This window comes from Cuculus canorus, chromosome 5 (assembly GCF_017976375.1).
Source record: "Cuculus canorus isolate bCucCan1 chromosome 5, bCucCan1.pri, whole genome shotgun sequence".
NCBI lineage: Eukaryota > Metazoa > Chordata > Aves > Cuculiformes > Cuculidae > Cuculus > Cuculus canorus.
In genome coordinates this window covers 6,625,464-6,639,009 of record NC_071405.1, presented here as the reverse complement: position 1 = coordinate 6,639,009, position 13,546 = coordinate 6,625,464, and the positions used below count along the sequence as shown (strand labels likewise).

The 13,546-nt window shown below is 38.6% G+C and overlaps 1 protein-coding gene across 2 annotated transcripts in view; it reads left to right on the top strand.

Annotated features, from left to right (window-relative positions):
- Positions 1-13,546, top strand: part of JAG2 (jagged canonical Notch ligand 2) — a 69,628-nt gene that overhangs the window by 27,788 nt on the left and 28,294 nt on the right. For both annotated transcript variants that reach the window (XM_054068319.1, XM_054068318.1), the window contains exons 4-5: positions 5,269-5,523; positions 6,497-6,557. In XM_054068319.1, the coding sequence (XP_053924294.1) occupies positions 5,269-5,523; positions 6,497-6,557 (316 nt within the window). The remainder of the gene's footprint in view (positions 1-5,268; positions 5,524-6,496; positions 6,558-13,546) is intronic.

Below are 13,546 nucleotides of genomic sequence, written 5' to 3'. Positions count from 1 at the left end.
CTTTCCTAAGCTAGAGATTCTCCTAATAGACTGTCTTCAGTGATAGACAAAGTCATCATGAGTTTGTAGCTTGTTCCTTCACCCTCCTTTTATTAGAATTAAGCTTTTTTTGTTGTTTAACAGTTCCTTCAGCCTTTTCTTATAGGTATGTTTTCTTTAGATCTTCAGTAATACATGTTGCTCCAACCCTTCAGTTGGTCCACAGCCTTCGTGAATGGCACTTGCCAAAGCTGGACATGGTATTCAAAATGAGATCTTGTGTGCTGAGCACAGTGAGCCTGAATCTTGAATAGGTTTAGATATCCCACATAGCAATAGATTGGAGGCATCCTCTTGAATGCTTCCTTTGAAGTACTACATGAAGTTGATTCCTTTTAAGTAGTTTCCAGCTTGGGAATAATTTCCCTGGGGGCATATAATACATATGGAAATGTATAGGAAATATTGGAATATTCATGGCCTAGTTCTAGATAGCACATCAACTTATGGGATGGTGTAGATGGGGGTGAACATGAAGAGCCTATCCTGCAAAATGTTTCTGTATACATTTAAGTGCTGAATATTTGATTTTAAAACGTGACATAAGAAGTAATGCTCTTCTAACTTGATATGTTTGTCTTAGAATCTGCAGAATCCTTTTGCAGATCTGTAGCTCTGAAGTCCAGTTTGGGTTTTTTAATTATGCTCTAAAAGGAGGCAATCTCTTCAGGCTTATGTTAAGTCTTTCTTATGCCTTTTATTTTTTTAACATGCTCTAACAAATCTTTTTATTTGCATTGATGTATTTTTTTTCCCCTGAACTTCAGAACAGCAGGGTATATAATGTTTGGAGGCCCAGTGGGCCATCTGCTTTTCCATGAACTACAGGAGTCTCACTAAGTGTCAGATTACAGTTTAGCTCTCATGATTAACTGCTAATGGCAGGTGAACTTCCCTTTAATATAGGCTACCAGAGAGATGCTGTTAAGCTGTATTGCATTTGAAACTTAAGAGGCTTGTCATGTGAATTTAGGAAGGCTTTCTTGACCTATAATTTGGCAGAAGACTAGCTAAATGCTTAATTTGGTTAAATGTTTCTGTAGTCTGTTTACTGATTCCTTGACAGAGGCGTTACCAAGCTGCAATTTAGACTTGTGTATTAGATTCCTAGGAAGAATTCCTTAATGCTGAAGATCTTTTTTTTATTCTGAGTGGTCTTGGCAGGGAGTCTTCCAGTAGGTTTTTGCCTTGTGCATCTGTCAAGGTGCAAAGACGCTTCACTTGTATTTCTGCAAGGACTACTGAACTGCCAAGCAGGGACAGATCAGTTAATAAGAAAAATGATATATAGGAGAATAGGAAGGGGATTATGGCAACTTCTTCAGAGAAAAGGCAAACAATGTCAGCATCCTGAAGGGGTGAAGAGATTATCTGTGGAAAGATGAACTCTGGATCATATCCTGAACACTGAGCTGGCCTCTGGATCAGCTTACAAGTGTTGCTACTATAAGAAAGATTAATCAGAGTAATTGCCAGAGTCTGTTTATAAGCTGATTAATTAGTTCTAAAGTCAGGTTTTGCTTTCCTTTAATGGGGATGAGTAAGATAAAGTTAAATGCAGGTCCTGCGTTCCCATTTGGACTTTTGAGTGGATATTTATTAAGAAAAACAACCAAAACCCAAGAAGTTTAAAAAAAAAAAAAAGAAGAAGAAAAAAAAATACCCCAGCAAAAAACCCACTTACAAAATACCACACCAAACAAACGGAAAAACAAAACCTGGAAAGAGGGTTTTCTACGGAATAAGCCTTCTAAGGAAGGCTTTAGAATGGTTGTTTTTCTTCCCTCCTATTGTCCTAGCATCCTGTATTCTTCCTTGCACCCATCAAAAGCAAGGTAAGGGTGCTCAGAGCAGATCTGTGCAGTACTGTCTCAGGAGCAAGTCTGCCAGGGCAGATGTTTCCCCAGTACTGCCCTGAACCTTCAAACCATTAAGAGGGGCTTCAGACCCTGGTTCTTGAACTATTACTGCATTTTTTCCCCCTCTTTGGCATAGCAGTGTTGCTTAGAGGGAAGCTGCGGCGGTATTGTGTTACCACTTGTTTGCTTTGTCCCTGGAGTGGGAGGAGAGGAAGCTGTCTTAGATACAGAGTCACTGTAAGGGGCCTGTTCTCTGTCATCTGTCACAGTGGTTCATGTTACTTTCCAGGTAAGTAATTTATTTGAACTTGTAGTTGTGTAGTAGAGGTTTTGGCAATGCTTATCCCAGCACTGCTATTGTGAAGCAAGCTGCCATCTCCAACCGTGAAGTAACTTTCCATTTGACTATGTGCCTACTGTAAGGATGCAGTGGTTGCCTTCCTCTTTCATGTTAGTCTGTAAGAGACTCATCTGTCCTTATGGCTTTTTAAACGGTTCCTTGGCGAAAGCCTGCTTGCTGAGAAGGTACCTTCTGTTCCTCTGGGCATGAAATTCTTATGCTACTGTGTGTGCTTCCTTGCAGACAGCTGCCAACATCACTTTTTGTATTGGTGTAAGTGGCTTGTTGGGAATATCTGACCTCCGCTAACAGTTACCGAGTTGATGAACAGTATTCTTATTTAGATGTAGTCATGGCTCCTGATTGCATACTACAGTTATTATAAATACTCTTCAGATAAGGGTTCTTCTTCCTCTGAACATCAGACGCTTAATTAAAAACCACCTTTTAGCCATCATCTCCATTTATGCAGCTGTTTGCTCTGTTACCAGTTTTTCTAAAGACTTGTAGAAAATGTCGTAGTAATCAGGAAGCCTTATTGCTTCTGAGGGTTATGGGGAAGTTAGAGTAATGTCTGTTGCTTTTTTGAACAATAGCTAAATTCAGTTATCCATTTCATTGCCATTACTAAGGGTTAGGAGTGTAATGTGTGAGTTCCTAACATGAATTTGAATGGTAAGCCAGGTTCAGTTAGCGAACTTGTCTCATCAAAGCAGTTAATTGAGAGGCTGAATATATTCAGTAACACTTTAGCATCATGAGTTATGAAGGAGGAACCTTGACAAACATGTTCCTCCTTGTAATTAAAGATCTCTTTGGAAGATGCACCTTCTGTTTGGGTTCAGTTTTAAATGTGTGAGGTAAAGCAGAATTCTCGTCCTTTGGTACTAAAAGAATTCGGTATTAGAAACTAAATGACTTGGAGCAGATGTGCTGAATCCTTTTGTGGTTCAGGGTAAATTATTTAGCTTTCTTATTGAGGCTGTTAAGCCCTCCTTTTACTGATGCAAGATTGAGGTAAAGCTCTCAAGACTCAGAATACTTTATTTTAAAGTGGAGTTTGTGAAGAGAAGTTTTGGTCTGTTTTAGGGTTTTTTAGGTGGGTTTGTAGTTTTGGTTTTGGTTTGGTTTGTTTGTTTTAAAAAGCAAGCACTATTGGGTTATTTATACCGTTCTTGACCTTGGGTATCCAGATAGTAATAGAACTGTTCTGCATAGGTATGTTTGCAGTACCTATAATGTTAACTGTCGAACTTGAAGATTCTCGGTAAGATTTTAATTACATATGTCACTCCTTTAATCTTAGGACCTGTTCTTCAGTCCATTTGATGCGCTTCGAGTAATGCTTATAGCAGTGGTGTCTCCAGCCATTTTTAATGAGCCTGTGTTGCTTATAGCTGGAAAATAGCTCTGTAATGCATGTTTTCTATTTGTTCAAGTTCCTTGACCATCCAATGATTGAGCACTTTTCTTTTAGTTTTTCATCAAGGTTTTCAGATCAATAATAATTAGAGAAGAATAATATTATGAAAGGATGTTGAATCTAATCATGAAGCTTTTAATGGTGACTGGTAGTATGATCAATATCCTGTTCAGTGGAAAATAAAATGCAGACAGACTTTTCTAGCTTACAGGTTTCTTGTGTGCCTTTATACTGACTGCATGCTGCTGGATGACAGAGGAGTTTAAGTACAGGAATTTCAGAGTTAAAGAGCGGGGATAGATTTCAGTGTGTCTTGTCAAGCCATAAAATGATTTATGCGGACTAGTCCAGGCAAGCATGAATTGTAGCCTATACCACTTTCAATGCTAATTTTTAATCTTTATTTAAAGAAAACGGGCCCTGAAGCTCTGAATTGGGAATATTGTAGCTGTCGTAAATGCGTATGAAATTCATGTATGCAAGCAGAGCTTCTGTACCTTTTCTTATATTTAAATAGTGTTTGGAGTTCCAGCTGCAGCTTGCAGAGTCACCTAGGAAAAACTCTTGCAGTGGGTTATTACCAGACTTGAATAGCAAAAACACTTGAATAGTAAATACACTTGAAGATTCTTATTGCTGGGGTTACTCACCATTTACCCTTACCCTTACTTTGCTTTGCTTATACTTAACATTTACTGAAGCAATGTACTGACTATAGTTGCATCTCATCTAGTAGTAAAGCTTCTATGCCAAGAATAAAATGGATTAATATAAAATAGATACTCATAAAGATGAAAAAGCTTTGTGTTGCCAGTTGCATAGTCTTATATCCTAGAATACTCCTGTTCAATGTGATAGCTAATTCTTTGTGCGTTTGGTCTCACTTAGAGCCTGGCAGTAGCAGTCCTGCTGCTTTCTATGAGGGCAAGGCAGGATGCTTATCAAGTGTATTGCAACAGCGGTCACAATTACCAGCAGTTCCACAGGGGATAAGGATAAGCAGGATAGAGTTGCGAATGGCCCCTTGACAATCTCTTCACTTGTATATTTCTTCTCAAAATGTCACATGCAAGTTGTACGGTGTCCTGTGAAATGCTTGCTAAAGATGTTTTGCCTTTACTATAGAGAGAATGATAAAATGGAAAAAAAGCTAGTTTGCGTACAGAATATAAGCCTACCAGAGCGTTTACTATTACTCAGCAATTTTGCAGCAAATAGTGTGTTTTGCTTTCTTTTTAAAATTAAACTTGCACCAGAGAACTTTAACATCTCAGCTACTAGGTTATGCAGATTTTGCAATTTTATAAGAACAAAAAGGAGTCAGATCAAGATAAAGCTGCTGGTTGTCAGTGTGTGGGTGTGGTATGTTCAGCTGCCTTGAAAAATAAGCTATTTCCTATGGATTATGTTCCAGGGGTTTTTAATATTTCCTTTGGGACACTTTTTTAAATTGGCCTTCCTGTAATGAGCTTTGCAAGGCAAAGGAAAATTCAGTTATACAGTAGATCTTTATCATCATAACATTTTCTTTACTAGGACTTCTCTTAACCAGTTGAGAACTTTTTATTTGTATTTATATGCTCTTGTTGAATTTCTTATTTTAAAAGGTGAAGACTTGTTAATAGAACGAGTGGCATATGCTGGCATGATCAACCCAGAAGATCGATGGAAGACACTACAATTTAATGGTCCTGTTGCCCATTTTGAAGTGCAAATAAGAGTGAAGTGTGATGAAAACTACTACAGTTCTCTGTGCAATAAGTTCTGTGGCCCTCGAGATGATTTTGTTGGTCACTATACATGTGATCAAAATGGAAACAAAGCCTGCATGGAAGGCTGGATGGGAGAAGAATGTAAACAAGGTAGTATTGTTTGCTTTATTTTACATCGGCTCCAATGTGTGTGTAATAGATGAACTGCAGTAGATGTTTTAGTATCACTACTGTAGCATATTAATTTTAACACATACAGACCTTGTCCTCTGAATACAAATGCTTGAAAAAGCTTAGAGTGGAGTCCAGGGCGCAGGATACAGCATTGCTTGAAGTGTGTTCTGTGGAGGATATGCGACAAGTTTAGGACTTGAAGTAGTGAAACATCTTTTTACTAATTGGTTTTATTCAATGGTGGTGTTACTTCAAAGTGTTGTATTATATCTGTTAATTTAAGATTTTATTGAACAGTGATATCAGTAATACCATAGACTTTAATCTTGTAAAAATGGCCTTGTAACACTATTTTCACAAATGAAAAAGTGTAATGTATGCAAAGCTGAAAGCTTTTTGATAGCTTTTATAGTGAACAGAAATTGAAGTGTAAGTCATCCTTTTTTAAATGTAATACTCAGTCAAATATCTTGGCACTTTGCCTTCAATCACTGAATAATTAATGCTAAAATTACTTGACATGCTCCTCTTTATGTTGAGGGCTTCTTGTTTTTTGTTTTCTGTTCCTTTTCTGTAGAAAGCCTGTTAATGAGAGGGGAGACTTCTAGAGCTCATTCATTATCTTTTGAAGCATATTACCAGTCTAATACCAGATTTAAAAAATAACTTTGATAAATGCTTCAGTGCTGATATTCTTGCTGCTAACCTATTTGGCAGCAACTTTTTCAAGGATTTATCTTAAGTTGTTTCATGAACAGTTGTTATGGGGTTGTGTTTTGTGAAATGGATAGCTGGAAGCAATGACTGTTGGACCGTGGTCAAAGAGTCCGTTTGCACAAGCAGCAGATAGGCTGAGTGACAGAAGCCCTAGGTGACAGTCCCAGATTGCTGCTGTACTAGTGGATATCTGGCTGCCTAGACTGATGCGTAAACCTTTTTCTGTTTACAGCTGTGTGTAAACAAGGATGTAATTTGCTCCATGGGGGTTGCAGTGTACCTGGGGAATGCAAGTAAGTCTGCATGCTTGAGTATCTTCTTTGAGTACTGGTCTTTCTAGTATTTTCTCTGTGTTGCTACTTCTAAAACCCCTATTTTAAAATGGAAGAACTATACAAAACTATGGATGGAAATAGAACTGAGGTAGATTTCATGTGTAAGGACTGTATATACTTCGTATTGCTTTGCAATCTTATTCTATTTTTTGCTTGTATAGGACTGAGCAGACTTACTATGTGTAATCCAAACTACGCCTTTGTTAAATGAGAATAATCTTTTTTTCCTTTTCAAAATCCTTAGCAGCTTTGATCTCTATGTACTATCTGTTACCCTCAAATAAAAAGATGAACTTGATCATTGGAATGTTATAACTAGGAAATGCTCACAGTTTTAGAACACTATGTATTTGATCATTAAAATGTAGTAAATTTATCTTTTACAAGAAAAAAAGGGTTTTTTTTGGTAGTAACGTAGTTAACAGTAGCAATTCCAAACTAAACTGTCTACCCCAAGTAAATGTATTTTGAACCTTAAATCTGTGAGAACAGAATCTGAGATGTGCCCTTAATTTATTGAAGAAGCCTAGTAGTTTCTGTGGCAGCAAGAGGAGTTCATAGTTTCCTTGTAGAAGTTCAGACATCCCACACAGCAGGTCAAGGAGAAATGGGTGTTATATTTATACTGGCTGTTGAAGAAATGGGACAGGTCTGCTCACGAGTTTGGGATCCTGTGTGAGTTCTTGAGTTCTTTTGTGGTAAGAGTTGTATGCATTGTTGTAGGAGTGGATTTCTGCTTTGTAAGCTGTACTGAATCTACTTGCTTGGAATGATGTGAAACTCAACTGGCTGCCAGAACCCCCAAGAGCTGACAAATATAATTTGTGGCAAGCTGTGATAGTTTTAAGGCAGTTTTGCTTCATCCTTCTCCTAGTAACTACTGCAACCATCACGGATGTGGCAGAAATAGGATGTAGGTCACTTAGCTTTGGACCTCAAGCTAAGCTAGAGTGGATGTGCAAGTCTGAGCTGTGGCAGCTGACGTGCAAACAAGTCCCATCCTGCTGGAAAGACTGCAGTTCCTGACAGCGGGTATGGCAGATAACAAAGTAAATCCTAAATCGTTGCACCACAGAGTGGTTTCTTACCACCCCGAAACTTCCATCAGCTTCTCCTGACTTGTGGAAGATTTGATCTGTTGTAGCTTCCAAATCTGACCAAAAACTGTGAATTCCATTATATGAATTTACCTATTGTTTAAATTCATTTTTACGTGATATAGAGAGCAGTGTTATCGGTGGATTTGCAGTTTCACTTCTGAAGAACTGTAAAACCCTCCTGTAAAAGATTTTTTTTTCAAGGCAGATCTTTAAACCGTGGCTTCCTTTTTGTAAGAAAATATTTATTTGGAATCTCTTCGTATGACTAGATATTTTGCGTGTGATTTCAAGTTCTGGTGTGCTCCTACTGTCAGTATCACATTTCAGTAAGAAGTATTCCTTACCTTGAACCTTCCAAGGACACATCTTTCCCCTTGAGAAACCTCCTGTAATGAATGCTGGTTCATGTAAGGGTTTCTTTAGTCCTGTAGCTATCAAAGGAGTGTCCCAGGGCCATAGTCATGTTTGCTTTTGGAATGTAAGGAGCCTTTCAATAAAGGTGAAAAAGCAGCAGGCTTTTTTGGTGGCTGAGGGAGGTTGGTGCAGTTTCCTTCTTAGCTTTCATTTCTCTGATATCAGCTGTATCGGGGAGACAGAAGTTGGGGAGGAGGAGGAAGGTTTAAAGAAGGAAATAAAAAAAACTTTGAGGGTAGGGGGCTGGGTGGCTGTGGTATCTCTTAAGGTGTTCGTCAATAGGTCATCTCATATGAGCAAAGCCTTTCCTTAGAGTATATCACTGATGTGATGAACATATCACTGATGTGACGAAGCATCTAATATTGTAAGTTTACGTGCCCCTTTCTAACCTCCCCAGCTAAATAGAGCTCAAAAGTTAACATTGAGTCTGCTGAAGTTGTCTGACCAGAAATAGCGCTAATTTGTTGGATTGATTCTTTTATCTGAAATAAAGTCCTGGGGGAAGGAATTAAGGGACTTAATGTTTCAGATGGGTTGTGTGCCATTTGCCTTGTTTCTTAACGCCTGTCTGCTGGAGTGACAGATCTGTGATCAGCAGGTTAAAGGAAAACAATGGCCTTTATATGTATGGACCACTCTGTTTCTATTATAGCTGCAGACTTGGCTGCCTTTTTAAATGTGACTTGGTAGCTTGAGCTTGTTCGCTCAAATATCTTGAGCTCCTATTCTGTAATAGTTATTAGGCTACATTAGAAACATTGTTTTTAATCCAAACGGGTTGTACATTCTGTAGAAAAATGATGCTGAACTAAAAATAAGCAAGGCTTACAGACGTGACCTTTATCTTCAGCAGTACAAAGGAAGCTGTTATTTAAAAGAAACTGTTTGGTGCTATTGAATTATAATCTAGATCCCTCATCCTGGTTTTTGGACAGTTGCCACTGTCATTTAACAGGTGAAAACAATGTCCTTTTTTAATTCAGAAGGAAAATGAAAATGTGAGAAAAACAAAAAAATGTGGGTAAGAGATGTATGGAAATCTGCTGGTGCCGATAGCTACTTGATTGCCAAAATCCGCTGTGGCACTTAGATACAGAAAAGTTGGAAAACTGTTTCTATCTTCAACTTGTATGAACATGCAGGTAACTTAAGCAATGACTCTGAGTCTTCAGCCTAACTGTCATAGCAAGGACCTACCTTCCATGCTTTGATGTTCCAAAGTAATTTAGAGCTGTTCTTGGGTTAAATGGTATACTAAAAACAGATCTTTGAAGTAGCTGAATGACTGCAGACTGTTAGTAGAGGATATGCCATTAGCGGTAATGGTAGTGGCATATCTGTTGGGCAAGTTCATGTACCCCTCGGTTTGAGGAAGTTATGGTGTTGTGAAGTTTACAGTTTCTTTTGTAGACCTTTCATCAAAGAAAATAGGTAGGGCATGACATGGTGTCTCAAAGAGACCTTATACGGGAAATAATTTTTGTGCTGTGGCTGGGCCTACGTGATAGGTTCTTGTCATTGTGGAGACAGCTTAGAAAAAGTAACAATTTACTGAATAATGAGCAAAATTACATCCTTGAGGAGAGCAAAAGCAACCTAGCTGGATCTTTAAAAGCTGGGAAATTGCAATCATTTAAAATAGATCTAAAGCAAAACAAAACTTTATGCGTAGTGATGTTCAAGTTGGTTGGTCACTGTAATTTCTTTTTTAGCCTACACTGGCAGATCAAATAGTCTTCTTTGACTTCACCAGCCCTTGGTAGTAGGAATTGTCAAAGAAGCCACACTGCCAAGCCATGATGATTGGTCCTTTTTGTATGTATTTGCATCATTTGAAGTACTTCATTAGATTCCATTAAAATGTCTAGAGAAGAATAAAGTTTGGTCTTATGGCTTATAGATATCTTAGGCTTAATCGCCTTAAATTATCAAAATGAATAGAGAGAAACTACAAGTAACAGTTTTTCCTTCCTTGATTAAAACTGTTGACTCGAGTATGTTTGGTGCCACTTGTAAACTGTCAGTAGGCTTAATAACTTAATCTTTCACTTCCTGGTGATCCAGAGTGGTGTGGGTTTGGCAGAAGTGCAGATATGCCTCCTGTCTGGGCTACATTGTCATATTCCTGCCAGGATGATGGTATTTTCAGTAGTCTTCCTACTTTTCCTGTTGCTTTTGAATGTTTGAATTTCTCTTCCATGCAAAACAAATATAGTCAACCCCCTAACGCTGCTTAGCTTGTGTTCAGCCTCTGAAGCTGTGGTAGGACCTACATTATGTCCTGGGAAATGCTGTTTTCAAACAACTGCGAGATAAAAAATTCTTTAGAAAGCGTAAACTAACTGACATGAAGTAGAAATGAGATTAACAGTACTTAAATGTGAATTCATGCAAGGTGAACAAAGGAAGGATCAAGTGTTAAAACCTAAATTTTGATCTGTGTGCTTTGAACTGTGTTACTCTACAGTTGCATTAGAGCTACATGTGACAATGTTGGTGAATGTTAAATGCTTGCCTTGTCTTCCTATCCATTGCAGTAGGACACCTACCAATATTGCTAATCTGCTTGTGTTTGACAGTTGTATACGTGGTAGGATAATATGGTTAACATCAACATTTGGGAACTCTGCCTAAACTTAAAAAAAAACACAAACAAACACAAACAAACAAAAACCAAACAAAAAAAACACCAAAACACCCACCCCAAACCCCCAAAAAGCAGGTTGCTGCATTCTCAAACTCATTCTTGGTTACAGGGAGATCTGGAGAGGCATCTCAAAGTGGGTTGTTACTGAACAAATGTGGAGGACTAGCAAAAGATCTTAGAGGACTGGAAAAAGAAGGAAATAACTGTGTTTCTAAAAATGTGGAGAAAGTGGGACATGGGTAACTTCCACACTGTCTAGATCAGATAGAAATCTCAAAAGAACACTGAAACAAGGGTACCGCTTCTAAACATCTAGGAAATGTTCTCACAAGAGTTACTGGCTAGTGGGGGCTTGTCAAGAGCAGATCTGTATGATATAGCTTCCTTCCACAATTGTTCCAGAATGGATTTATAAGAAATATTATAAGATCTCAAATAAGAAGTCTCATAAGCTGCTCTGGATTGTATACTAGAAGGCCTTGTTTGAGCAGTGTGCTAGCTGCTGTGACATCTGACCGTTTCAGTTCCTGCAACTTGAACTAGATACGGTCCCTAAGAGTGTACAGCTGTTGTTTGGCCCTGCAGGAATGCACTGGGTACCAGTACCTTGCATTGTTTCGTCTCTTTTTTGATGCAAGGTGTACTGTATCACAGCTTTGAGTTTCAAAGAGCTTGGAAAATTACTGCAGTTGCTGAGTACATCGTCATAGAAGTTCTCTTGGCCTGTTATCATAACCAGTATGCTTTTATTGTGGGTTTTTTATGTCCTATAAATAAGCTGTCTGGGATTGATGGCAAGTATTTTACAAGTAGGCGCATTAGACAAAAAAGAATCCCATGTTTTGTTTCCCTTATTGATCAAGGAACTGAGGCACACTCTCTGCTAACTTCCTGGGATGGTTAGTGGGTAGAAAGGCACAGAATGTATCCTAAGGTAGATGCTGCTTCCAGGAGAATGTGAGCTGAGCAGGCGAACGGGAAGTAAAAATGTGTAGTACCTTAACTTGTGTCTGCAGTAGTAGGTAGTGCAGACAAATAGAACATTAGATCAAAGGAGTGCCGAGAACCCAATAATCCATGCTAAAAACACTTCATTTTTTTTTAATTTTAGACTTGCTCTAGTCTGTTCTTATGCACTGAATGCCTGTGTGCAGCTGGAACACATTAGGTGCGCTCCTGGCATACATTGTCTTACACTACCTTAGTTTAACCTAAAAGGAATCCAGTTCCTTTGTTCCAAAACAGTTCTGTGATGTGAACCAACACATCGTCAACAGGAATGATCAGGCAGTTCACTCAAAAAACATGCTCCCGGTGGTAACCAGTGCAAATACAGACACACCCTTTGAGACACTTACTTGCAAGTTAGCTGAGCAACCTTTCCCCATATGTTCTGGGTAAACAATTTTGAATCATCCCCTCTATCAGCTTCTCCGCAGACTTCTGAAGTACTGGAGTGAGAATGTTGGCTCTCAATGACTTCCTTTATGAGAGGAGGAGAAAGTTCATAGGAAGATGTATCTTTTGGTCTAATAAGAATGCTGGGGTGAGGGGAAAGGGTGGCAAGCTTTCAAGTAATTGGATTATTTGAGGTCATTAATGAGGATCTTCTCCTTCCCTATTGATGAAACCATCACGTCTGTTTCAAAGGTGAGAAAGTGGAGAAAGCCTCTGTGACGAGTCTTTAGTCAATGAGCACCGTACTAACTATAACAATGAATCTGGATGCTCAGAATCATAGGATCGCCTAACAGTTAGACCATGTTGCTCTCTGCTATGCAGTGATTAATCTCTTAAAAGGTTAAACAGACTTTCTTATAGTTATTTTAAGTAAATAACTAATATAAAGCTATTGTTCTGGCATATGCCACACCATCCTGTTCACGTCATTAGAAAATTCAGTGGTTTTCCATTTAAGAGGGTTATTTCTCCCCCACTCCTGAATGATGTATTTTGCTTCTGCTCTTAATGTCACTCCTCTGCTTTGTTTTCCTGTATTGAGTGTTTTGGCCATAGCTTCCAAAAGAAATATGAGTGGGAGAAGCTCTCTCCAAAAAGCCTGCTTAAAATGTGTAAATATGGCACAATGATATTCACTTCAGCTTTTGTAAGGTATGCAAGATGCCAGTAAGGTGTAATCTGTGGTAATTAAAGGCTTGTACCATGTTGCTTATATCCGCCCTGAGACTTTCTCAATTTATTTTTAGGTCCCATATTTTGACCTACACTTGAAGTAGTTTGGTTTTATTTCTTTCACGTTGATTTAAGTGTACTTGTACATTAAATGCTGACAAAGCTCTGTAGCTAGGTGTAGAACAGAATTTATTTAGGTATGCTTTCATTCTTGTGTTAGGAGCCTTTTAGTACAGGGTTAACCAGAGTAGATCAGTGATTGGATGAAACCTGCAATAGGAGGTTTCTCAGGTGAACTTCATGTGCAGAAAGGGATAAACCATGTGTGAATTTAGTACAAAACAGCTGATTGAATATTGATTGCTGAGAGCACCCTCATTTATTAGTATGGAACAAGCATCTTCCTTTTAGATAAAGAGGAGTTGATCAAGCAAGGTTCTGAGGGACCATGGCTTACAGACAATTGGAACTGGGAGTACCTCTCTTCACCTTTCTGTATTTCTTCCATAACTACCATTGTAAAATCATGGAGTTTGAGAAGTCTCACCTGCGCAAAGGAGGTCTGGTAAGACCAGATTGCTCAGGGCTTTATCACAAATAGTGTATCTGTTTTACAGTGACAGAAGTATCGGATCCTTTGAATGCCTTGT